This window comes from Eimeria necatrix, genomic scaffold (assembly GCF_000499385.1).
Source record: "Eimeria necatrix Houghton genomic scaffold, Enh_scaff22, whole genome shotgun sequence".
Lineage (NCBI taxonomy): Eukaryota > Apicomplexa > Conoidasida > Eucoccidiorida > Eimeriidae > Eimeria > Eimeria necatrix.
The window spans coordinates 97,199-122,311 of NW_013652802.1; the positions used below are offsets into that span (position 1 = coordinate 97,199).

Genomic DNA, 25,113 nt, shown 5'->3' on the forward strand with positions numbered 1-25,113 from the left:
GTGCATCGGCGGCCCTGGTAATTTAGCAGTGTCTGCAGCAGCTGCGGTTGCTCAAAAAAGCTACTTGGAATGCTCTGTTGGTCCAGCCCTCAACACTGCAGTAGCAGCTACTGCTGATCCGTTTGCCGCCTCCTAAGCCTCCTGCGTCTGGGCATTGGATGAGCGCAGTAGTACACAAATGCTCTGTGCTGCAGAGACAGCAATAGCAGACCTTTCTGTGAGTCTTTCTCCCGCAGCTGTAGCAGCCGCCACCGCTGCTGTGCAATATGCGGCTTCTGTGGCATCCACCGGGAAGGCGTCATCCCCAACAGCTGCAAGAGCGGAGCAGCGTCAAGCCGTACCTCAGCTAAACCAGCAGAAGCAAACAGCAAGCAGTATTTAATCCCGTTGTCGTTGCTGCTGTTTCTGCTGCAAAGTGAGCCAGGGAAGACGTCAGGTGGGGTTGCTGTGATGATGAAGTTGAAGGCTGACGACGCCAAAGCTCTCTCCAAATCCCCAGGAGGCCCCAACTGCACAAGACAACGAGAGGGGGGAGGAGAAGCAAACGGAGAAACACCAACGGACAATGCATCTGCAGCAACATAAATAGTGCAGCGGTGGTGCTGCTCTTCGGCCTGTTGCTGCTGCTTCTTGTGAGTGGGTCCTGATGTCAAGAAGTAGTGAAAGTGAGTCCCCAGAAACTCAGGAGTGCATGACGCAGCCCGAATGGCTTCTTGCTGTATTGGTTTGTGCCGATGCAGCGCAACTGCCACCAGGGGGTGAAGAGGCTGCAGGAGCTCCTCCAAAGTACCAATGGGGACTGCTGCAGCAGCGCTTGCTGCTGCCGCCGCTGCTGCAGAGCCAGGCGCTGCTGCCCCTGCAGCAATCCACGGACTGTATATCACAGAAGCAGCAGTAGGAAGCGCCTCCCCTACATCTGGATACAATGCTGAATCATAGAGCTGTCGAAAAATTGTTGGCACCGTTATGCTCCTGACGGGACCCCCACCAGCAACCCCTGCTGCTGCAACTGCTGCTATTGTTGGTACTACGTCGGTATGCGCCTGCATCTCTTTCTTGTGCAACAGCAACAGTCGCTCTAGCGCATGCAGAGCGTGCCCCCCCGGAGAAAGATATGCTGCAACTGCAAGCCTGGCTAGGGCGATCACGTCGGCAGCAGCAAACAACAGTAGCAGTCCAACTGCTGCAGCTCCAGCTGCTGCTCCGCGCGGTGTCAGCAACCGCCGCGCCAACTTCTTCTGCCACAAGGCCATTCGCCGCAATTGCAGCAAAGTCGGACTTCTCTTCAGTGTCGCTTCGATGCATGCAAAAGAGGCGCGACGTAACTGCCTTGCGGCTGACGCGGCCTGTGGCGGTAGGCGTGCTGATACCGCATGCAGCAGTTGCAGCGCCCCCATTTCGCAGCAGCCGCTACTGCTGCTGCTTGCACTGCCGTTATGGCTACTGCTCGCGGCATCAGCACGCACAAAGCCAATCGCCTTTGCAGCACATCCGCCTGCTTTACGTGCAGCAACGTCAGAGTAATTATTGCCTTTGCTACTGTTGTGACCGCTCTTGCTGCCACAGCAAGGGTAGTCCCCAAGCTTACTTTGCTCAAGCACATCACGCATGGCCGGAGATACGTCGTCAAAAAAGGCGTCACTTTCTGTTGCTGCAAATGCAGAGCTGCGACGGCCCACAGCAGCAGCAGCACCAAACGTGGCTAACTCTGTGCTCGACACCTCTGTTGGGAAGATTTGTTGCAGCAGTGCTGCCCCTGCAGCTGCTCCACAGGCCGCCACTACAGTGCAGAAAGGCAACAGAAGCGGCACCAGCGCGTCCTTCTTTTCCTGTTGTTGCTGTTGTAGACTTACTTGGCCTTGCTGCTGCATTGTCAATAGCAGGCAGAAGGCTCCTGCAAGCCACGGGAAGCCGAAATCACAGCAAATAAACCAGGGGATGAAGGCATCGCTGCCTCCGTCTCCTTGCTCGCTCCTGATGCTGTCATTACTGCTGCTCTTCTCGCAATGGTTGTTGCTGCTGCTGGTGTTCACGCTACGGTCAGTGCCACTGCTACTTGCCCTTTGAGACTTCAAAGTGATGCCAGAATCTCCCGACATCGAATGTTCGTTAGGGAGAAAGCAGCTGCCCTGTGCGCCCGTATTTTTTGGTATGTTTGTTTCGCGGTTGTTGCTGCTGCTGCCGCTGCAACTGTTGCTCTTCTTGCTTATTGCGTGATCAGAAAGTTGTAGCGCGCTATTCCGCCTCTTCCAGCAGAAACGGGGTACGCTCCAGCGGACTGATGCATGTTTTGGTACCAGAGTCCCGCCAAGACGCAACAACTTAGCCACCAGCTGTAACGGCAAAAGCAGTAACGGCAGAAGGGATAGCAGCCCAAAGGTAGTAAAAAGCATGCCTCCTGGCAGCTGCAACACATACTGATGGAGGCTGATGCGTCCCGTAGACGGGGAACCCTCTGCCTCTCGCTGCCACAGCAGCAGCCGCGTTGCCTTGTGCCAGCCAAAGCTGCTGCTGCTGCTTTGTGCAGCAACTGCTGAGGTGTCCATCCACTGGTGAGAAAGTAACAACTGCTGCAACGCTCGTTCTGCTGACAACAGTAGCGAAGCCTTGGCATGCTGCAGGCGCTGCATTAACGAGCAGTACACGTACACCATCAACTGTTGACATGGTAGCGTCTCATTCACAGCTAATGTCTCCAAAGCTGCAGCTCCTGCAGCGCCAAGCAACACACCTGTGGCAGCAGCGACAAACAGCAGCAACAGGAGCCGTGAGACTCGGCCCAACCTCTTCTTCAGGCAAGCACTGCGGCTACAGCTGCCGTCACAGCTGCTGGTGCTGCTGTCACTGCACCTTGTGGCCCCAACAATCCTGGACTCATTAACCGGCAAGCGAAACGCGAGGTGCAGCAGCAATGGTACAAACGCGAAAATCAAGGAGGCATCTCCAGCAGCAGCCGCTGCACCTCCACACAGCATGCATCCAACTGCGCGCATGTAGTAAGGGAAAGACATATTAGCGCCGCTGGTGTTGTTGCCTTTGCCCCCGTCACTGCGAACAGGGAGCTTGCTGGATCTGCCGCTGTTGCAGTTGCTCTTGCTGCTGCTGCTGCTGCTGCTGCTAGATTTCGAAGGTAGGGCCTCCGAACAGGCACAGGCGCTGAGCTGTTCGCAGCCTTTGCTGTCCTTGCTGCTGCCTCTGCTTTTACATTGCAGCAATGAGCCGTCGCGCTCCTCAACTACGCAGCTGCTACAGTTGCTGCAGCTGCTGCTGCTCTCGCATTCTTCTCTGCTGTTGCTGATGGGACGCATGTTGCCATTTCCGATTGGTGCAGCAGCCTCATCTCCCCTGAAATGAAGGAGCGCAGCACTCCTGGTTTTGCAGCTACTGCTGCCGTCGTTATTGTGGTTGCATGGGCTCTCAGACCTTTGGTCTGCAGGCCTGTTGCTGCTGCAGCTGCTTGTGCAGCTTTCTTCCGAACTGCACGCGGCGTTGTTTCTGCTGCTGCTGCTAATTAGCTGTTGCGCAGCAGTAACTCTGCTGCGATACAGGCACTTTAAGGCCGATGCGTGGAAAGCACACGCAGCAGCAACAGCAGCAGCAACAAGAACATTTGAGGGAGAAACAGATGCGTGCAGCAAGAGCGGCGCCAAGCTCACTGCAGAAGCTGCAAAACAGCACGAAAAAAGACAACTGAATATAGACTGGCGCCAGTCCCGAGCAACAGCAGTTCTGTGCCGGCGTCTCCTTTTATCTGCTCTGCGGAGCTCCCGTTCCATCCGACAACGTAAACTGTCGCATCCGGCCATCTTGCTGCTGCTACCGCTGTTGCCTCTGCTGCACCGGTTGACAATGCTACTGTCACTTTCCATGCTGTTGCTGCTGCCTTCACGCTCACGCCTTTTATTTTGACGGCGATACTTAATAGAACGAGCCCTTACATTTGCCTCTGCTACTGCTTCCTGGGCCTGCGCAGCAGCTGCAGCGGCTGAAGCACACGAACGCCTAAGGGCTACGTAAGAAGCACCGATGATCAACAGAAGGACACACCTAGTGAGAAACAGATAGCTAAGACCCATTGGAATTTGAGCCACATATCGGACTCTCTTCCTGCTGTTGCTGCTTTCACCGCTGCTGCCGTTGTTGCTGGGACGAGGGCGGGGAGCAGGAGGCAAGAAAGAGACTCGCAACAATAGGCCCGGGAGAAAGTCGAAGATACGCCTCAGGCGGCTGTGCGGAGGCGGCAACAAAAAAGGTGGAAGTGAAGGCAACAGCAGCAAGCCCTTAGGCATGAGCAGGGGGGGTCCCCTCGGCAGCACAAGGAGGTGCTGCAGCAGACCATCCTGCAGCAGTGAGCTGGCGGTTGCCTTGCCTCGGCTGACCGCTGCAGCTGCTGCTGATGCTCCTGCTGCTACCATGTCCCTGACTACCCGACACAGCTGACTGATGCGCGCTGTTGCGGTCACTGCTGCCCCGCTGCTGCCCCGAAGTAACTCCACCGTAGCTGCAGCAGCTGCCGCAGCAGGCAAACGGAGACGATTGCAACTCTTGCTGCTGCACCGCGTAGTCCTAGGCCTTCCTCCATTGTCTGCAGAGCTAACTGATTCAGCTGTTGCATTTTCTTGCTGCGGCGAAAGCTGCAGCTGCTGCTTCTGGGGTTCAGGAGCCGATGCAGTGGTGGGGAATAGACAGCTATATAGGCATTCGATTTCGCCTGCTGCTTCTTTTTCGGGAGGAAAAGGGTCAGCAAAGACGGCGGCGAGCAACAGCAGCACGACAGCAGCATCAAGAAGAAGCAGAAGCACCGGCCCAAGGAAGGACCTCTTGCGCCATCTGTCACCTGCCGTTGCGACCTTTGCTCTCTTCATGCTTTTCCCTCCAGCATTTTCCATAGGCCTTTGCTGCAGCTGCTGTGATTGCTGCTCTGGCTACTAACGTTGCCAGGGCTGATACTGCTGAAGCGGCGGTTGCTGCATACACTTGCAGCTAACGTTGTTCGCATCAGGGAATAGGTGAGGCTGCAGTGGCATTTCCTGTAGCACTATTTCGTCAAGCCAATCTCGTCAAGCCCTTGTTAACAGAAGGTGATTCTACACCAAGAAATAAACAGAGAATGGGGATGCATGTAGCAGCTATCCAGGCACTGCAGCCAGATGAAAGCATGAAGTAGCAACCGCAGTAGCAGCAGCATACTCAGTTCCCCTCGCCCAAGCTGCTTGTTGAGAGGTTCGTGCTGCTGCTCCCTTATAAACAGGAATTACTTCAGGGTGACTGTGCGCCCACAATAGCCATGAATCGTCATTCTTGTGTCTAGCAGCCAGAAGTACACAGGGCCTCGTCCTGCATGCGATGCAGCTGCGCAACGGCAACAGCACCAACACCACCCCCAGACAGCGACACTTCATCGTTATTTCGTTGCTTTTATTTCTCTTTTCGAGATAAATGAAGCAAACACACATAACACAAGCTTTGAGCTGGAAGCCCACGGCCAAGGGAATTGTCTTACGGAGGAATCAGCAGCGGCATGTTGTTGTTGCCTCTGTAGAAGGCAGCGCAGAACGGCCTCACCTGTTGAGCAGATGACACCTGAAAATGCAGCTCCTACATCGAATGGCCTTAAAGTGCCTGCATGATTGCTGCTGCGCTTGGTCACCCGCTCAGGGTCACCTCTGGCGACCATTGTAGCTTACGGTATTACCATTACCTGAACTACTCTTCATATTGTTTCGCAGTGGATTTCCCACAGAAGCAGTGATGTCAATAACAACAGAAGAAACATCCATGGGGGATGAACATCGCAGAAGAGATCAGTCTGCAGCTCCAACGGGAGCAGCTACGGAGCCAGAGACAACAGCGGCAAGAGAACAAGCAACAGGTGTTTCTGATACTGTTGCTTCCGCTACTAGTTGCAGTTGCGGCAGCTGCCGGTTTCCTGCACGCCACTATTTCTGCGGTCCCTCTGAATCCTCATTCCGACGTGCAATTCAGCCCAGCCCTCTCGAAGCCCCTCCCCGGCGCTGTCTCGTGCAGCAGTTTGTCCGCTGCGGTTACTGCACCGGCAGCAGTCATGGGAAGAAGGGATCTCTCGTTCTTCGTGAACTCTTGCCCATAGAGGCTCTCACGGAGTTAAGCGGGTACCTCCTGGGCAATTTATTGACCTCCCTTGTCTTCCCTTTTTGTGTGTCCGATGCAGAGCCCTGTTGTTCTTTTCTCAGAAGCAGTAACAAAAGCAGCAGCCACAACAGCAATACAAGCGCCTGTGAGTGCACTGTCCTGTTGCGCCAGCAGCGTAAGGGATTCGTTTTCATTGCAGACAGACTGAGAGCGCAGCGGCAGGGTCTGCTACTGCACATGCAGCGGTGCGAGCATACGAAGCAGAACCAGCAGCAGCAGAATTTGACGCCTGCACTAGTAGTGTCCCAGTTATTCCGCAGTATCCGCTTTATGTTGTTCGCGGAGGTGTTCTGGGGAGGGCGTCTCTACCACACAGAAGCAAAGGACGGATACAGCTGCAGTTGCTGCAGCAGTTGCTTCACTTGTGGGAAGCCAGCCCTGCAGAAGCTGCAGCAACTGTATGCAACGCCAGCTGTGTGCAGGAGCACTGTAGAAATAGCCAGCGTCTGCAGCAGACAACAAAATGAGGCAGAGACCGCGCAAAGGGCTGCTTCCTTCCCCGCAAGCCTGAACCGCCTACTCCTTAGCGGAACTTTCTCTTCGATGCTGCAGCAGCTGCAACAAGTGGCCAGCGCAGTGACAGGAAAGCAGATTCAGCAGCCAGTAGCACAACGGCAGCACTTTGCTGCACTATTGCAGGCGCTGCAGATGGACGCTGCAAGCTTAGATGAACTTTTCGCTGCCCTGATGCTTTATGAGCTGCTTCTGCCCCCACTGCAACAACAGCAGCAGCAGCAGGTGTTTCTGCTTCAGCGGTTGATGCTCCTTGTGGGCAAAGATGGATGGAAGCAACTGCGCCTCTGCCGCTTAGCCCTTCGACTCATCTCCGAAGGTGGGCGCTTTCCCGCAATTCGGTCGCTTCAGTTTCTAAGTAGCTGCTGGTGTGCGTGTGGGTGGCAAGACGAGTCTGAAGCTCCGCATGACCGACTCTCTTGACTGCGTCACTGGCTGCATGCGGCCTAGTGGTGATCCTTCTCATCGCCGCCTTATGTTTTTCTCTCTCTTTCCGTCTCGTGCTCGCATCTTGCTGCCGTCTGCTGCGTGTTCAGGTTGTCTGTATGTTTCTGTGACTTGCATTGCTCCCCGTATGTTTCTGTTCGTCTGCCTGACAATTGTTGTGCAAAACCAATCTCTCGTACGCCACTTTTTCGTTCCTTGCGTACTTAGTGCCAGGGCAGCGCGCTTGCTTAGCCCTTTGCCCTGCGATGCAGGAAGCGTCTGCCCCCGTATTTGCAGTGCCGAAGACGCTTCTGGAGTAAGGCATCCAGCGATGTCTAAATTTTGCTTCTCTTGCATCTCATGCTGCTTCTGTGGCTGCCGCAGCATCGCTTGGGAATATATGCAGGGTACTGCGCACATCGGCCCGGCTTCCCTTTCTGCTACAGGCTGCAGTATACAGGCACCTGGATGCGCTTCGGGCTAGTGCTATCGCCGCCGTGGTTGCTGCAGCACCTTTAGGGGGGCACAGCGTGTCCCTGCAGCGTCTCGCTGCTCTCCTTGGCTGTTCTGTTAGCTCTGCTCTGCAATTGTGCCTTCAGCTTCCGCTTCAACGGCGGCTGTCTCAGCGGGACCAGCAGCCAGGGCAAAAGGGGCAGGTAGCCAACCTACGCTTTTCTCGTCGCGGGGAGATTAACTATGTATTTTGTAATCGCGTGGGCAATGCTTCGCTAGTGACTAGTGATCCACAGCTTCTGGATCTGCTGAAGTTCAGCAAGGTGCCTTATGGCGACGACTGGCTGCGCACGCAGCCTCCTAAAGACACACTACAGGTAGCACCCCACAACCGTACAGAGCTCCGGGAACTGATGCTGCACGGAAATTGCCAACAGTAACGAAGACAAGAACTGCAATCGCGCCAATTGCAGCAACACTGGAAGCCGGCATACCCACGTCCTGGGGAGGCGTGCAGCTATTGGCAAAGAATGATCATAGTTCGTGCAGTTCAACCCAGTGCGAGTACACCACGCCCCATGCAGCAAGCTATTGCTGCAGCAGCGTCCCTGCCATTGCAGCGGAGCTGCACTCAAACCATTGAGGGCTTTTGGCTGGCTTTCAACTACAGAGTGCTGCGGCCCCTTTGGGCTGCCCTTGAATTGCTGTCGAGGGTAGAGCTTCGTTTGGGCTACCGCCGCTGCTGTTGCTGCTGTTGCCGCCCTTTCTGCTGCTTGGACTACTGCAGCTTCCGGTGCTGTGCTTCAAAAGCTCGTCAGTCCAAACATGCTCTCCAGTTATAGGGTCTCGAGCAAGACGTGAAGGTTCCGTCTGAGACTGCGGCATCTGCATGAGCACGAGTCACAGACACGCAGTCCATGCTGCTGCTGCAGTTGCTGCATGCAGTGCTCAGAAGTTTTTCACGCTTCCGCAGCGGCAGCGACTGCTAGAGGCAAACAAACAGACCTGCGACACCGCCAACTGCTTGGGCATGTGGGACTTTTCGAGGTGAAGTGAAGGGTGGCGTACGGCATACATCTGCATTGCCGTTCTCACAGAGAAAAGCCGGAAATGTACAGGGATACAGAAAGGGGCAAGGAGTTGAAAAAACGAAGAACGAAACGGAAACAGCGACAGTAACGGGGTGAACAAGGAGAAAACAGGACTGGCTGGAAAGGGCACCAGAAGAGACGCTGAACCCGGCAGAAGTATGCAAACGGGGGAAAATACGGTGGCAGAATCGAAACACTGAGTCGAAGCCACAAACACAAATGGGAACAACGAGATGGATACCGACCCGGTTAAGGCCAGGCACACTCCGCCAGGAAAAAGTGGCAACGAAGACGCATACATCCATATGTACAAATAACACAACAAAACATGCGAACAAAGAAAGGAGACAGCACTGAAAGGGGGCCTAAACTCATCAAGGTGAATACTCAATTTTTTAGCGCTGATTGTTACCGTGTGCAAGGCGGACGGCAGGGGAGCCTCCAGCCCTTTGGGTATCCGTTCCCACTGGCAGCTAAGAGGGTTGTAGAAGGCCCTAACTAAGGTGTCTCCCCGCGTATCTTGCGCGGTGACCCTGTCGTGAACCCTAAAGCAAGGACAAAGAACTCAATAGGGAGTAGGGCAATTGTTCAAATTTTTACGGGGAGTGACAGCGCGTCTGCGCGAGCCCACAGCCAAAGCTTGATGGGTGCATATACTTAACAGCTGGGGGAACCGAAGTATACTTGTCCAAGGGCAGTGGCTAGGGACACTGGGATTGGGGCTAACGGTTCATGGCGAAGGTTTAGGGTTTGTGCTGGCGATCTCTCTTACCCATAACACTCCTCAGCCTCACGCGCCTTGGGGTACGCCACTGAGAAGTAGGCAATCGTGAGGAAGGCGCATAAGATGACGGGCGCCTGAAAGAGAGAAAATCCCAAATACTGCACTTGGACGCTGTCTCCTGAGAGTTAGCCGTGAAAATCGGCCATAGTTAGATTCGGTTAGGATTTGGGCTCCTTTGCAGACAAACTAACAAACAGAGCCAAGAGAACAAGCAGGCAGCGACAAGCAGAAGACAGGGACGAAGAAAAAGGCCAACAAGAGTAAGGAGGTCACAATAGCTGACAAGAGCAGACGCAAATACAGAAAGGACAGGCCAGTTGATGAAGGGAAACCAGGTCGAAGATCGGACACAGACAGACATGAAAACGGGGACAGAAAACAGGTGGAACACAGAAATTTGACAGGAGAGGAATAGTCTTCTCCGCGTTCTAACACCCAGAACTACCTCTAAGGCATATTAATGCACGACGGAATAGGGCAAGCAACAACAACAAGGTCCTAGCGGTGCTTAACTACAAGATAAGTCTTAACGCACGACTCCTGGGGTATCGTCCACGGGAACGTCATTGCGTTGTTCTGCTGCGTATCTTTGGTATCTTTCCCTCCTAAGCGCTGCAGCAGGACAGAGATACAAGTGAAGAGCAAAAGAAATCAAAACAACAAGCCCAAACCGGCAATGCAATGAAACGAAGGAACAGTCGGTAAGCTGTGTCAAAATGTTACCGAGAAAACGCCACACACAAGCGGATCCAAACATACTTCTAGACACCTCTTGCGGCGACACCAACTAGAGACCTCGCTTCCTAACAACCCAGGCAAGCAACTCACTTCGCTGCTCCTCCGTCTCTTCTTCCCAGACTGCTTCACCCATAGCCCCTACACCTCTGGTGCTGCAGCGCATTTCACGTTGCAGTGCTATCGTACATGAGCAGATGTGCAAAGTAGACAGCAAGTCTTGCCCCGTCCCTCAATGTCGCTATGTGGCGACTACCTCCTCGTAGAAGCACCACTGTGGTAGGCAAATACATTTCTAAAATTTTCATTTATAACATTCAATGCTGCGATAAATGCTGCAATGAATAGGAGGAAAGAGGAGGCCTAGTTTTACCCTTCACATTGCCTGTCGTAATGGCTACGGGTAAACGGCTGGGAGAGAACATCATAAGCCGCTCTTATCTCATTGAAGCGCATTGCTGCCTGAACACAAGCAGCTCAAACCGTAGGCCACTGGGTTTAAGCGGCCAGCACAGGTGGCGAAAAAGTAAACACACAAAACAAAAAAGGGAAGAAGGGAGAGAAAGAAATACGTACGTACGATGCACAGACACACGCACACATATACACAAGAAGAGGTGATCCTTACTTAACAAAGACCCAAACAGACGCTAGAAAGAAATCGAAGCTCAAAGATGGCAGGAAAAAGGGGATGAACGCGATAAATATACACGCACGGACGAAAAGCAACAGGCACATCGAGGAAAGTCAACAATGAGAGAACTACAAGGATTAACCAAAGCTCGGAAGGCAGCAAGGTAAAAAATAAATGCAAGACCAGAAACAGCCATACACACTATAAAACCCAAATAGACACAGGCAGTGACGACGGTGAAGAGAGGCAAACGAGCAGCGCGGCAAGGCTAAACGCGTGGCATTGTTTGATACCCAAAAGAAGAAGACAGTAATTACAAATAGAGGAAACACTGAAACGGCAACAGTGAGTGCTGTTCCATTACTTTACGGGAACAGTTGTTGCGAGCCAACAACAACAGCATCAGCGGCAGCACCAGCAGGAGCGCCAACAGCAATAACAAAAGGCAACAAACGGCACATGGAAAGAAACAAAAGCAGGAGAATCGGCAGGAGCAGCGTCAGCAGATAAGCCGTGGCTATCTAACATTAGGGTCGTCTCTGTTCCTGTCTGGATGTAATTTGAGGGCCAGTGCCACATAGGCCTGAAAGTTAAAAACCACAAAATACGGAAAATGCGTTAAGTAGCAAACCAACGCATACACAAGCACGGAAAGAAACAGCGTATGGAAGTGACACTGAGACACTGTCCTGCACAGCAGCGCGATCTCGTTTGACGAGCTCTCTGTTTTCTTTGTCTATCCGTCTGCCTCTAGTCGCACGCCAATTTATTGAGAGATTCGTGTTTTTCTGCCCTGGTTACTCTTCGTTTATCTGCCTTGCCATTATGCTGCATTCATGTGTATCTGCTTGTCTGCTTCTCTGCGTGGTTGTCTATCAAATTCTTGTCTCTCAGCCTTCGACGCTTTGGTGTCTCTTCTTGCCTGTCGAATTTCCGCCTGAGTTGCATTTGGCTTTACCCCTAGGGTTTCGTAGTGAGACCCAACACCGGTGGTTGTGGTTGCACTGGCGCTGCTGCTGCTGCTACTGCTGTAGGCCCTGGAGACGGAGCAACGCGCACCGACCACAAAGAGCCCACGCACGGAGCATGCCGAAAACCACCACGCGCCTTCCCTCCTACATAGACTACCGGACGTCGTTGAGTCGGAGGTGCTCCCGCCTTCGCTCCCACCGCCGCCGATGCCGTTGCTGTTGCTACTGCGCCTGTGGCTGAGGGAGTGATGGCTGCTGATGCCAGTCCTGCAATTGCTGCTAGAAAGACTCCAGTTATAGCCCCTATCAAAGCTCCTTCTTCCGATCCTGCTGCGGCTATTTTTTTCACAGCCGGCACTGCAGTAGCATTCCACTTGGCGGTGAAAGTCTGAACCTACGTCTTGAATCCCATCATTCCGTGGCTTACGTAGCCTCTGCCTTGCGGCTTCCTTCGCTTTTAAGATCGAAACTGCTGCTGCAATCGTTGCTGAAGTGCATACCACAGCACGGGGGGAACTGCTGGCACCCAACACAAGAATGTTCCGCTCGTTGCATCCTCCAGCAACTGCTGCGGGGAAGGAGGGCCAATTCCGCAGCAGCGGCCGGCAGCCCTCTACAAGCAACATAAGACGGGTGTGACAAATGATGGAGCTGCCTCCTTTTGGCTGTTGGAGCTCCAACCGTCACTAATGCCGCAGCTACTGCCGGTGCCGCAACTTGCGCTGGTGCTGCAACTGTTACAACCGCCGCCGCTCGTGTTGTTGCCGCTGTTGTTGCCGCTGCAACTGTGGCCCCGGCTACTGCTATTTTAGCTGCTCCGGCTGCCGTCGCTGTCGTTGCATTCGTTGCTGCTGACGGGGCAGCAGCTTGTTGCTGCTGCGTCAGTGTCCAGTGACTTTGGGGAAGCCCTGTGCAAAGCGAGCTGCCGCGGCCCAATAAAAATAAAGTAGAGGAGAAAACGGTCAGGTGGGGATCTAAACGGCAATAATGGAGGGCTGCAACCAACTCTGTCTTGGCAAAACCCAGAGAATGCCAGGTGCTCATTCGGGTCTTACTACCTGCCACAGCAACTGCTTGATGTCCTTATCTTCATATCCAATTATTTTACTTTAGCCCTGTCACTAAGCTTGAATTGATTTGCCTCTAGGGATACAGAGAACCGTATGGAGGGAAGCTCCCGTTAGCCTCACGGGGCCCCATGTGGAGGCGAACTGTTCGGACACGTCATACTGCGGTACAAGAATAAGTTATCGGCTTCGCATTCAGTTTTTATTTGACGTTTTCATGATTTTGCTCTAATCAAGTAATACGTAGAGCCCCTGGGGAACGTGTAAGGGACTAAGGTCACTTCAACTGCTCTCGGAGGCCCATTGCCTGTGCATTATGCCCCTCGCTTGTACAATGGATTTCAGCCGCGATTCTCTCATTAGCACAGCTCACCCAGACTTTAAGATTAAGAAACAGCCTCAGTTGCTGTGTTTAGGGACCCGCTCACAGTAAGCAGAGGTTCATTCAGTGTCAAGGGGAAGCTCTCAAATTCTCGTACTATGCTAATTCAGTGTTGAAGACGTTATGCGATTCGCCATAGAGTAATAAAAATCAGAGTACGCTGAGTCCGCCCACGCCGCCCACGCGGACTCAGCGTACTCTGACTTTTATTACTCTATGTTGAAGCGCACAACCTCGTCAATACTGAATGAACCTATGTATACTATGACACGGATTCCAAAAGCGCACGCCCTCAAAACTGAATGAACCCCTGTATACTATGACGCAGTTTCTGAACAAAGCAAATGAGGCTACTTCTAGTTCAGAAGAGCTGCGTAGCAAAAGGCCCACACGGGCAGCACAAACTCTTCTTCAGCAATTCAGGTGTCCCTCTGAGATACATAATGCAGTGTTATCCCCCTTTATTTCCATGTTTCATCTCAGGAGCCGTACTAGCCTCTTTTATTTGTTGATGTTCCGGTGAACCCTGCTTTGGTTTGTTCGTCACTCTGGCCGTTTATCTACCTGCCTGCTCATCTGTTACCTCCGTTCACTTCTCTGCTTATCGTAATATCATCTAGCCTTATTTGCCCCTGGACTCACCAGGCCTTACAGTCCCATTGTGAGTTAGCTATCTCGTTCTACTCTGCCGGTCTGTTTGTGCCTTTCTGCCATGTTGGCCCTGCATTCTGCCCCGTCATCAAACTACAAAACGTCATAGAAGCCAATAATATGGCACAGTAAGAAAAATAAACCGCCCGCAACCAAACGAGACGGCGCATCCAGATCTAGCCCGGCCCTCAAAGGCAGGGGCCCCTCCAGCGCGGTTTTGTGCTGAGGGTCCTTTTACGCCAGTGCTCTTGGGTCTATTGTCTGGTGATGTGAGCCACCACAAGCTGTTCCCGGTAAGTGCTAGCATAGGGAGTAAGGGGTTTTTCGGGAGCGTGCTTTACCAGAGGCACTCTTGCTGCTCAGCACGCGCCGCGCCGTGCGGGTGTTAGCGGCCACAGAAGAGGAAGTTGATTCGTATTTCAAGTTCACTGATAATGCTAAGAAGAGCCTGCATCTGCTCGTTAGTATTTGTGACGGTTGCTGCTGCTGCTGCTGCTCCCAACAGCAAATCCAAACTGTCCAACACGGTAGATTGCTGTAAGGTCTCCAAGCGGCGGAAAGGCACACAAGCCAGGGCTGCGCCTGCACATACAGTAAAAATGCTATGACCTACACTGTGTAGGGCATACCGTCAGACAGCTGCCATGCCAGCAGGCGCTCACAGCACGAATCCTTTGGGCGAAATGTTTTATATTTCAGGCTTGAGAGCTTCGCACTCATCATTTCTTTTAAAGGGTGTTAGCAGAGGATGCATGCTGATTTCTTCGGCGTTAGAGCTTAGGGCCAAGAGTTGGTCTACATATTAGGGCTAGGGGATTGCGGCCGGTCGTACATGTGGCGGAGCAGGACAGGACAAGAGGCAGGTTTGCCTCGCCTACGACGCAAGGACTCTCGGAATGTCTGTCGAGTGCAATAACTCTCAAATCAGCGAAAACAGCCGAAGACGCTACATCATTCGGCAGCCCAAATTTACCGACAAAGTGACCAGGCCGACACGTAAAAGGCCGCAGCCTGTAGGTGCTGGGGTTGCAGCCTTGCAACGGCACAGGCACACCCCTGCGACAAAGGCAGAGGCGCAGCCAGACACAAACGGATGGAAAAAGAGCCCACGCACACGTGAAAAGACATCAGACGCGGCGCAGAAAGAAAACGGGCGCCAGTGGGGGCAAATGCTCAAGGCAGCTACAACCAGCATGAGTCAGACACACAAAGGGCTGAAAGAGAAAAAGACAAAGATCATCAGTAGCACATTTTCGAGATATAAGAAGAGAATAACTGCAACTGACAGATTCTGCGATCCTTATGAGGCAGCCTAGAAGAGGAAAAATGCACACAACCTCAGTCATGTCAGTGCAACGTACTGTCCGGGGGTAAAACAGGGGCCGCCGCAGTCACTTCGCTGCACTGCTGCTTGTGGATCAGCAGCAGAATTGCTCTTATTGAGCTCGTAGAAGGTGGGAGATGCTGTGGGCGCGGGTGTGTAGATTCCGCCCACGGCGCGGCTGTTGCACTGACCTGTGAGATTGAAGCAGCCCGTTGGAGCTATAGCTGGATTCCTGTAATTATGCAGGTTTAAGGCCAACGGGGTAATGCTTCCGTTGCATGCACGGCCGAAGGCAGACTCGACGGGCGACAGAGAAACCGACAAACGTGCCAAAAACGCGGAAGGAAAGAGGCCTACCACACCGTTAAAGGCGCGTAGGGAGGGGGACGCCACCGCGATGCAGCCTGAGGAAAAAAATGAATTCACATTCAAATATATTCACTTTGAGAAGCAGCGACACAACTCTAGTTTGGAAGGGCTGCTGCTGCCGCCCCTACAGCTGCAGCTGCCTCATTCTCTAATGCACGCATACCAACACAGGTACGAAAACTGAAGGACAATAGTGCAGCGTCTCTTGGGGATCAATCAGTTAGTGTAAATTCGAAAGTGCCAGCCTTTTTGCTTGTCTGAGGCTCACCTAGCTCTCTAAACTTTTGCTCGTCGTAGTGAAGCGGCAGTTGAGTACGGAGTTGCTTCACTTTGGCTGAGGCAAAAAGAGCAAATTCAGACAACAGCTACTCTGTACCTGCTTCATTGAAACAACGCCACAGACAAATGACAAGCATACAGTGATGTAGAGGCTGACACAGATAAATGGAAAGGGAAAGATTGCCATGGCAGAAGGCACGGAAGAAAGTCCAGAAGAGAAGCCAAGTAAATTGAAGCTTGTGAGCAGGCACTGCTGTTTGATTCTGCAGCTTCATTCCCCTCCAAACGCCATCCTCATTTGAGTTGCTATGACGGCCACAAACGGTCGCGTTTGGACCACATTAAGCACGTTCAAGTGGAGCAAAATTATATGTTGCTTACCTTCTAGGCTAGACAGGAGGGTTTCGATTGCTGTCTTTAGCCTTTGCTGTGAATGTGAAGCGGGCTTATCAGCTTCTTCTACCTTGACAGGAAAACGCCTGCCTAATGTGTTCTCCTCCTGAGCTAAGGGGACCTCCAGCTCTAATGCCACTGCGCTTGTGATATCACTGACACAGGGAGGGGCGGAGCAGCCTGCTGTTGGTGCTGTAGGCTGCGTGTTTGATTTGTTTGATGCAGCAGCAGCTGTCACAGCATGAACATCTGGGAAAGCGCCTGTAAACTCGGACAATGAGGTTTGAGAAGCACTTGAAAAAAGCGGCCGAGGGAAAAGAAGGAACACTGAAGCCAAACGTGACAAAGAAGGAAGCAATTCCATTTCTGCAGTACTTGAAATTTTGCAGTGGTGTTGGGACACGGTAGGGACAAAGGGGGAAAACAATAAAAATAAGCGACAAGCAGCATAAGTAAGAAGTGTTCCAAGTGACGCCAGTGTCCCTGCTGCTAAAATTGCCGTGAGCTTTTCCACCACCCCAGGTGACCCTGGTGTCAATTGTGGGGCGCTGCTGCCCGAGGGAATGTTGTGCGCCAGGTGAGCCAGCAACCAGAACCCCCAGATATGTTTCTACAGTGGAGGAAAATGTTTTACGTTAAAACTTGATGGCTTAGAAAATTTATTGAGGTGCCCAATCACTAAGATGGTCGAAGGGCAGGACACCCTGCATCGTACCAGTCCGGTCCAGGGATGGCAGAAAACGAAACTCTACGAAAAAAACCTCTGTTGATTATTCGGCCTAAAGATTTCGCATACTGTCCCATTTGGATGGCATTTCAATTACTTTATACTCAACGAATTTTCCTTTTGAAGAATTGTGGCTGCTTACAGAGGCATTATTCGACGGCACGTGGCACCACGCTTTGCTTTTGCTTTCTTTTCTATTGAGTGTTTGCGCTGGACGAAATGAGACCTTCTGATCTTGCTCATGAAGTGTAACTTCTGGATTTCTGAACTCCTGCCGTGCATTCCGGTCTTACGCACAGGGAACTTGGATGTACTCGCTGACTTTCTGTAGCCCCTGGAAATCTGCGAATTGTGTTCCTCGTAATTCCTAGTAATCTACAGATAATGTGTCACAGCATCGTTCTTGGCAGCGTTTGCGCTGACATAAGTAGTAAATTTCAGGTACAAGCACGTGGTAAATGCTGGAGTACTGGCATCGGCGTTTCACGAGAGTGGTCCCACCGACCATTGAGAAGAGCAAGCTTTAAATCTGTTGTGCTTTTCTACCAGTACGTTTAGACTTGCCAGGATTCGGTTTTATGATTACACTCCCAAAGTTGTGCTATGAAGTTCACAATTCCGCACTTGTGTAGTATACTTGTTAGCTATTTTATCAGCGACACACCCTTTCATGACTGTGAACCCCTGTGGAAACGCAAGAGCACAGAGCCAAGCTGACGCCGGGGACCATGCACCTGCTTGGCAGCCTGCGCTGCTGCTATGCAGCAACGGCAGAATGTGTCCAACGGAGTGTTTCTGCCAGCATGAGATGCAGGAGACGTTGTCTAGTTTCAAAACCTCATAGCTGGTGTTTGGTGTGGTGCAGGTGAGGTGGAGTAAGCCGTCTCTCATCTGGAGTTCTCTCAGGGGAGGGATTCCCTACCATGCTTTCAGAAAACGGGCTTGCACCCACGCTGTGTGCGGAAACAAACGTAACCTCAGGCAGTGAACTACGGAGCCGAAATTCTAAACCATAGACCAAAACTTATAAAGCGTAATCAAGTAGAATGACAAAATAAACATTGCAAAACGAAAAAGTTCCCGCTCAAGCACAATGAGACTCTCCGGTTCATCTCATTCCACTTGGGCTTCCTGCCTCTAGATTGCTGGAACAGCGAAAACTCCAATGATTCGTTCCTGCAAGGGTTTACTAGCCTTGAATTATTCTTTTTAGGCTCTGATTCCCTTGCTGGAGGTGTCATAGAAGTCTAGGGTGCCTCAAAAAATGCTGAGGGACAGCAGCATCGCGCAACACAGCGGTCGAGGCATTCTGAGCCTACGTGTCTGCTGCGGGCCACGCAAAAGTCAGTTAAATTCAGTGCGGGCGCTACGAAGCCGCCCGCCGGCCCCGTCAAAGCCGGTGCCTCCACACCAAAGAGCGTGCATCACTGACGTCATAGTACGTGCGCGGCTCGGGCTCCCAGGGCCTCCTTCGCCTCCTACGCGGGGGTGGGGTCGGGCCAGGAGGCTGTGGTACAGGGGTAGGGTCGGTGGGGGGCCTTGGGTTTGGCTGCGGAGTAGGGGTGGGAGGCTTGGGGATGGGCGCCGGTTCCGCCGGGGGTGCCGGCGCTGGGGGAGGAGGGATGGGTCGGCGTCTCCTGCGGGGTGGCATCCCAGGGGGCCTTACGGGGTCTGGCATGGTGGGAGGTCCTGGAATTGCTTTATGAGTGGTGGTAGTCACACTGGTGGTGGTGGTAATAACAGGAGTGGTCGTAGTGGTAATAGTTGGAAACGTGGTCGTGGTTGTAGTAGTGGTTGTTGTGGTAGTTGTGGTCGTGGTGGCTGTGGTGGTGGTAGTTGTGGTGGTGGTCGTAGTGGAAGTTGTGGGCGTGGGGGTGGGTCGTGGAGTAGTTGTTGTGGTACCGGGACTTGTGGTGGCTGCGCACGTAGTAGTAGTGGTTCGAGGGGGGGGTGGGAGTGGTACTGGCGGCTTAGGAAGAGGAGAACCCGTGGCTAAAGCTTCAAGAAACTTAATTCTTGACTCTAGCTCTACTGCCACCTTCAGTGCTCCCATCATCTCTTGCACTGTGGGGCTGTTTGGCAGGGCCGTCGTTATCTCTAGGACTAGTTCTTGTAGCGTGGGCACCACGAGCTGAGGATCAGTCCCGAGGACCTGCAGCGGTGAACAGGCGAGCCTGCGGCCTGTAGAAGAAGAAAAGCACAGCTATGAGTAAACTCAGGAGTGGAACAAACGTGCTGAAGACCTACATAGGGGACCTGCGCATGTGCTGCACTTGAAAACGTAATTGAGAACTCTAAGAAAGGCAATGGAAGGTAATGTCACAGCTGTGCAGCTTGCGTAATCACTTGGGGCAGCTTTTGTAAATGCCATCGATGCAGGGGAATGTGCTTTGGCATCTGTTACTGTCTGCTACTGACCACTGGCGTGACAGCTTATCACAACCGGAAGTGAATGTTCGCCAATACTACAGGGATTGTCTGCCGTCTCGTCCGAGGCCACCTGGCGCAGGTCTACCAATAAGGGAGAGGGTGAGACATCTGTTCCGGGGCCAAATTTTCCGGTAAGGTCCCCAGCATGGCAGGAGAAGGGGAGAGCATTGTACTGGGTGCTATTGCATGAATACGCCGCCCCTTGTTTTCTTTTCCCCGTTTCCTTGCTGCGTCAACAACCAAGAAAGCAGTTTGCCACAAGCTTCACATGCCACTGGAGTCCTTATATATAAGGCAGAGCAGAAGTAGACAAATTACGTTTTGGGAATTTGAAAGTTTACTCGAAGGGGGGAATGGATAGAGCTTCGCAAAGCTCCGCGCCGTCGGGGCCGCAGGCCAGACCGGGGTCATGCCTGCCTCCGACCTTCTCTTTGCTGCATTGGCCATGATTGTTAAAAGAACCTTCGTGTGACAAACTTGGGTTGCTCTTTTCGTGCACCGACAGACCGACTGGGGTGACGCAAGGAGTCTGGAAGACTTGCTGAAAGAGGGGGGAGAGGTGGGGCACAGACAAAGTCAGACGGGCCAGAAAAGAAGACGGAAAAAGCGCCACAATTCCTTTCATTCCTTCCAGATTAAATTTGGCATACGCTATGCAGCCTGAAGTCGAACCAACGCAGGCGCGCATAGCTCCATAAAGAGGCAGAGGTAAGCTTCTATTGTTTGCATTATTAGCCCTGCGGGCACTTGCCGTCCCTTCCGGCTAGGTTGAGAAGAAAGTCACCTTGTTTCTTGAACTCTTCATAATCAATATTAAGCTTTTCGTCCTGGAGCTTTAGAAGTCTCCCTAGGCGAAACAGCATAGGCAAAGGCAATTAATACAATTCGTGACCATGATTTGCAACCATGTAGACATCACTACGCAGAATACCCTGAAAGTCAATGCAGTTCCCCAAACTCTTGGAGGTAAGAGAACAATTTTTTGGTTTTCACCTGCCAGTCCGTTGAGACAACCTCTAAGGAAGCGCACAATGGGGTCCACCCCGTTGTTGGCTTGCATATGAAACTCTCCGCGGGCACTGGGGTTCATAGTACTAATGAATTCCATGAGTCTCCTGACGTTGGCCGCAGATGTTAAATGGTCTTCCTTTTCGTCTGTCAACGACTCCTCGGGGCTGAGAGAAATCTCTAACTTGTCCATCTGTGATTGTGGCAGTAGGCTCGAAAACGCCACTGCTGCTCCATTATCAGAGCCAATAAGTAGCTCATGAAAACTATCTTGATCACTCGAAAAACAGGAAGAGAGGCAAAAGAGAGAAAAATGCAGCAACACGGCCAAAATCATTGCAGTACCACAGCCTCGCAGTGTAGAGCACTGCCGACAGCGCTCATTGCCCGGAAGCGTCATGCTTGGGGAGAATAAATCAACAACCAAGAAGAATACACTGCCAGCTCATTAGTCTAAAAGGAGCAGTCTGGAGTCAAAAGGAAAATTCAAAGAACTCATGAACTGTCAGAACCGAGCGGGGTTGACAGCACTTGTCAGGTCTTGCGAATGTGAGAGACAAAGTGACCCGGCTGGCATGCTGCCTCTGTCAACAATTTCCTCCTCGTTACCTGACTACCTCGGTTAGAAAAATGAATAAAACCAGTATGTGCTGACTGCTGGGGCCCAGACGTAAATCAGAACTGGCGCACGCACTGCGCCGGCATGTGGGTGACAGGCGCCTGACCACTGGCGCCGCCCTAGTGCTCGGTGCACTCTGTGCTTGAAATCTCAGCCGAAAATTAGATTACCTGTATATTTTCATATTTGGTCCATGCATAATGGGTAATTTCAGTGTCCGCCTGCCTCAAACACTACTGACTTGCTCACTATTAGGAAGACCCCTCAGAGTACAGCTCCATACAGCTGGTTCCTAGGACTAGAGCCCAGAGGTTGGAGACAACAACACAAAAGCTATGCAGGAGTAGCTAAAATATCTGATAGCATGCAGGCTTTCAAAATTTCCCCCCAACTCTCAAATTGTGGCCCGCTGCGACCTCTTTGCAGCCTGTAATGGCTGACGAACCAGCGACACAAGAAGAATGTGTGCCCGTTTGCAGCAACAAATTCGTGCCGTACTGAGCCAATACAAGCTCCAATTTTTGTCACAAAAGCCAAGCTTATTCATACGAAGCTGATCAATCGAACAAGTGTCCTTGCGGAAGAAGAGAAGCGACGACACAGAAGTGGACTGGATGCCCGCAAAAGGTGCTAGTTTCGTCTTATTACAATTAGGCAGAAATGAATATTTCCGATGTTTTGCTATTTTCAAGCTCTCCTGGTGGTGAAGTTAGCCAAAGCTGACAAGGGACGAGCGACATCTTAACGATTAATCTGCATTTATTCTGACATCTGTAGGAGTTCCGACAAGTTACACTAAGCATTACTTTGGCCCAGCAAATTTAACACAGACAGAGACAGGCCAAAACAACCAAATTGGCACTTGAGAAAAAGCTCTTTCGCGGTGGCTGTATATCTTCCAAGGCTGCAGTGGTAGCACGCTGTGATTCGACTATGTATATATGCACGCTAATGCCAAGTGAGCCACGCTCTGGCGTTTGCTATATAAGAACAAAAAAAGGCCTGCATTTTCTTCGTCTTTTGATACGGGAGATTCTGGTGGGACATTATTCAGACGTTTTCAGTCAAAATTTTGCCTCAGCGTTGGCTCTTTGGTGCTCCCTTGCCGTGTACGGACTGTTGGCATGTTCTGGTGAGTAGTCTGCCTAGCAAGAATAAACTTGGCTTGTTTTGCCGCTTTGGACAAATATAGTGCACTTTTACCTCTGTAAGTGAATAGTCTACCTAACGGAAAGGCCCTTGTCCTAATCTCGAGCAACTAGCATGTAATTGCGCCAGGTGTGTTGCTCTATTTGGAGCGCAGAACGACCAGAAGTTGTTAGCTCTAATGTGTAAACTTTATTCTGAGTAGTTGACACAGAGTTCACAAGGCGAGTTGTTTTTTTTGACTGGGAAAAATAGTTTCTTGCTCTGCTCTTAAACCCATCACATGATATGCAGAGTGCAGAGCATTCTAGATGTGCTACCGGTAGAACATAGTCCCCTTATCACATCCAAAACTATGAAATTGCGAAGATATAGGCAATTTTCGTTAGGATTCACGGGGTGAGTCAGCGAGGTATAACTTGCGAGCAGCTCTTGTTCGAAGTTTTTTGCTACACGTACGCATGTCGTCACCATCACTTTGGCTCTTGGGCGGCACGGAGGCTACCATTTGTTTTTGTGTTTTTTTGCATAAAAATTATTATTAGAAAATTATGCAGGGTGGCAGTAATTTACCTTGACGAACCAGCCCACACTGACTTTGCACAACCCCCGCTCGGCTGGCTCTCCACAGGCCAGTGGGCAAAATTGCTATCACCGGGGCTTTACGTTGGCACACAACTTCATCAATGTCCGAAGTTTATTATTTGCTTATCTTGTCTCCTTTTTCAATAGTTTTTGGTCAGAAGCCTTGAACCGCTGATTACCTGCATCAACGCAGTAGCCTGCAGTGGTAGAAAGAGTGACCACTGGTGCACTTGTTGACAGCATGGCAGCCTATGGAGGAATTCGCTTTTTGTTAGCTCGCAGTCTCATATTACTTATCTTTTGTACACTCGCCACGGCAAATGAATTCCGCAGGCTCGGCGCGGCCGGTTCCGTTGACGCCAATGAAGCACAACCTCCTACCGAAATGAAACCCCACATCCCAGAAACGTCCTCAGATGCCGCCCTGTACTCCATAATAGCTGCTTCTGAGGATGAAGAACAATATGATACACAACAGAACTACCCTCCAGGCTGTTTCATCAACGGTCAAAACCGCTGCCGAGATGCGCCTATAACTGGCGTGCGGGATTACTTACGGTCCTTGGCCGGTAAATTTTCGAATTAATTATCCTTATTTTTTGTGCTTCCAGATAAGTACATTGCATTTTCTATCTGTGGCGTTCAAGCGTTTACATTAGTTTCACCGCTGCATCTGGCCCCTCCGCTCCCAGTTTCATTTTTTTCGCGTCGGTTGCTGTTTGCTTGTCATTTCAGTGAGGCTCTCAGCTGTTAGCAGCGTTGGGATTGATTACAATGACCGCCAATTAGTGGACGCACTCGATAGATTGGGTAGGCTGGGAGCTGCGTCGGGCTTAGTTCGTGCAGACCTGGTAAACTTAGAGCAAACCCAGCAAACCCAGCAACACTAATTCCATCGGATTCACCATTTACAACTTCTTACAATATGAGGGCAACTTGTGTCACTCCGTTGTTTGCAGGGTGTATGAATGTGGCAGTGATAGATCTGGACGAGGTGCAAGTCACTGTGGGTTTGGTACGCCAAATGATGCTGTCCCGCGTGCGCATAGACAAGCAGCAGCTTCAAGATTTCAGCAGCAAGTGCAACAATCAGCTGCTGCCGCTGTCATTCCATCAGCATGAACGCGCAGTAGACTTGATGAGTAGAGGCCACCTCAACATCGATAAGTCATGCGAGGCAGAGAGGACTGGAGGCCATCACGACCCAGGCTTCGCTTGCGGGCCCACAGGGGCCTCCGCCTGCAAGAATTTGAACATCCCCGGTTCTTCGTGAGAACTCCCTTTCGCCTTTACTCATTTGTGGAATTTTTATTTTTCTTTGCTTAAAGGAAGCGAGTAAAACTCGATGGCACATTGCGTCGACGCCTGTGCTTTTCCTGCAGAGCCCTAGAGGGTACTTCCCACTTTACGGGGCAGTACAACTGCAACCCTTCAATCTACGCCCACAGGCCCTTCGCTTGCCACGCTGGTGACCTTAGTGGCAAGTTGGGGAGTGGGACAAATGTGTCCACTGACTCCAACAGGCCGGACCTTCGCCTTATTGCCTTTGACAGCCACGCTGACAATTCTTGTGTCGCCTCCGAAAAAAAGCAGTCCCTAGTTCTTCATTGCCAGTCAACAAGTGAGAGCCGGACGTAAAATATAACCACCCCCGGAGAGCAGCACAAGCTGCAGCAGCCGGCACGCTTTGTTGTGCTTCTTTTGACTTCTGCAGAGTGTGTTCGTAGCAGCTGGCTGCTAACCCCGTAATAACCTGCGGAGCCACCACATCAGCTACCACATCAGCTAAACCCACCAGTTTGAAGGTAGTTGTTTTGTTTTCCTCATGTCACTTTCCGCCGTTTGCTTGCGCAGACTATAGAATAGCCTGTGCGCCGTTCCAGCGAGTGGAAACAGCGGGGAGACGCATGGTGACTTTGTTACGGGAGGTGATAAAAGCCGCCGTGTTGGCGATCCCCCATTCTACTGAGCATAGGTCCGTGTTCGCGTCGCTGGTGCTTCTTAACGAGCTGGAGAAGAGAATTGCCATACTAGAAAAGGCAGCGAACATCAGAAGGCCCCATCAAGGGGGCAACCCCTTCCCGCCCGCAGATACAGACGCAAGTGAACATCTCGCGCGAATGGTCGACTAGCTCTTGTCAAATTGATGTACTCGCAGCTCCATGTACGCTTGCGAGCTAACGCACTCATTGGCTCTGGCTAGGAATTTATTTGTGAAGCCGTCATTGGCCTGCAAATTATCCTTGAAAGACAAAATGATGAACCCGCTTTTGGTACAACCGCAAATAATAGTGGGGTCAGCTCCCTCCTATAGTACAAATTATGCTTACATCTCCCTTTTCCGCATTTGCTGCC

General features: G+C 51.8%; 5 protein-coding genes across 5 annotated transcripts; 2 read left to right on the forward strand and 3 right to left on the reverse strand.

Moving 5' to 3' along the window:
• Nucleotides 1-107: 107 nt before the first annotated feature.
• On the reverse strand, nt 108-4,889 carry ENH_00031560 (hypothetical protein, conserved; the record flags this gene model as incomplete). Its single annotated transcript, XM_013580083.1, has 1 exon — nt 108-4,889. One exon carries the CDS (start codon nt 4,887-4,889, stop codon nt 108-110), a length of 4,782 nt encoding a protein of 1,593 aa, XP_013435537.1.
• Nucleotides 4,890-5,778: 889 nt separating this feature from the next.
• Nucleotides 5,779-8,003, forward strand: ENH_00031570 (hypothetical protein, conserved; the record flags this gene model as incomplete). Its single annotated transcript, XM_013580084.1, has 2 exons — nt 5,779-7,003; nt 7,495-8,003. The coding sequence occupies 2 exons, from the start codon at nt 5,779-5,781 to the stop codon at nt 8,001-8,003; spliced, it is 1,734 nt and encodes a 577-aa protein (XP_013435538.1).
• A 220-nt stretch (nt 8,004-8,223) lies between these two features.
• ENH_00031580 (DnaJ domain-containing protein, putative) lies at nt 8,224-12,404 on the reverse strand (the record flags this gene model as incomplete). The annotated part of the gene is made up of 9 exons (XM_013580085.1): nt 8,224-8,448; nt 8,569-8,640; nt 9,067-9,199; nt 9,427-9,512; nt 9,974-10,050; nt 10,267-10,328; nt 10,547-10,635; nt 11,334-11,390; nt 11,766-12,404. The coding sequence occupies 9 exons, from the start codon at nt 12,402-12,404 to the stop codon at nt 8,224-8,226; spliced, it is 1,440 nt and encodes a 479-aa protein (XP_013435539.1).
• A 1,859-nt stretch (nt 12,405-14,263) lies between these two features.
• ENH_00031590 (hypothetical protein, conserved) lies at nt 14,264-20,808 on the reverse strand (the record flags this gene model as incomplete). Its single annotated transcript, XM_013580086.1, has 10 exons — nt 14,264-14,460; nt 14,711-14,934; nt 15,240-15,606; nt 15,840-15,905; nt 16,232-16,570; nt 18,399-19,151; nt 19,389-19,627; nt 19,742-20,060; nt 20,185-20,247; nt 20,394-20,808. The coding sequence occupies 10 exons, from the start codon at nt 20,806-20,808 to the stop codon at nt 14,264-14,266; spliced, it is 2,982 nt and encodes a 993-aa protein (XP_013435540.1).
• A 2,191-nt stretch (nt 20,809-22,999) lies between these two features.
• ENH_00031600 (hypothetical protein, conserved) lies at nt 23,000-24,890 on the forward strand (the record flags this gene model as incomplete). Its single annotated transcript, XM_013580087.1, has 5 exons — nt 23,000-23,327; nt 23,494-23,568; nt 23,718-24,027; nt 24,141-24,379; nt 24,613-24,890. 5 exons carry the CDS (start codon nt 23,000-23,002, stop codon nt 24,888-24,890), a joined length of 1,230 nt encoding a protein of 409 aa, XP_013435541.1.
• Nucleotides 24,891-25,113: the final 223 nt, after the last annotated feature.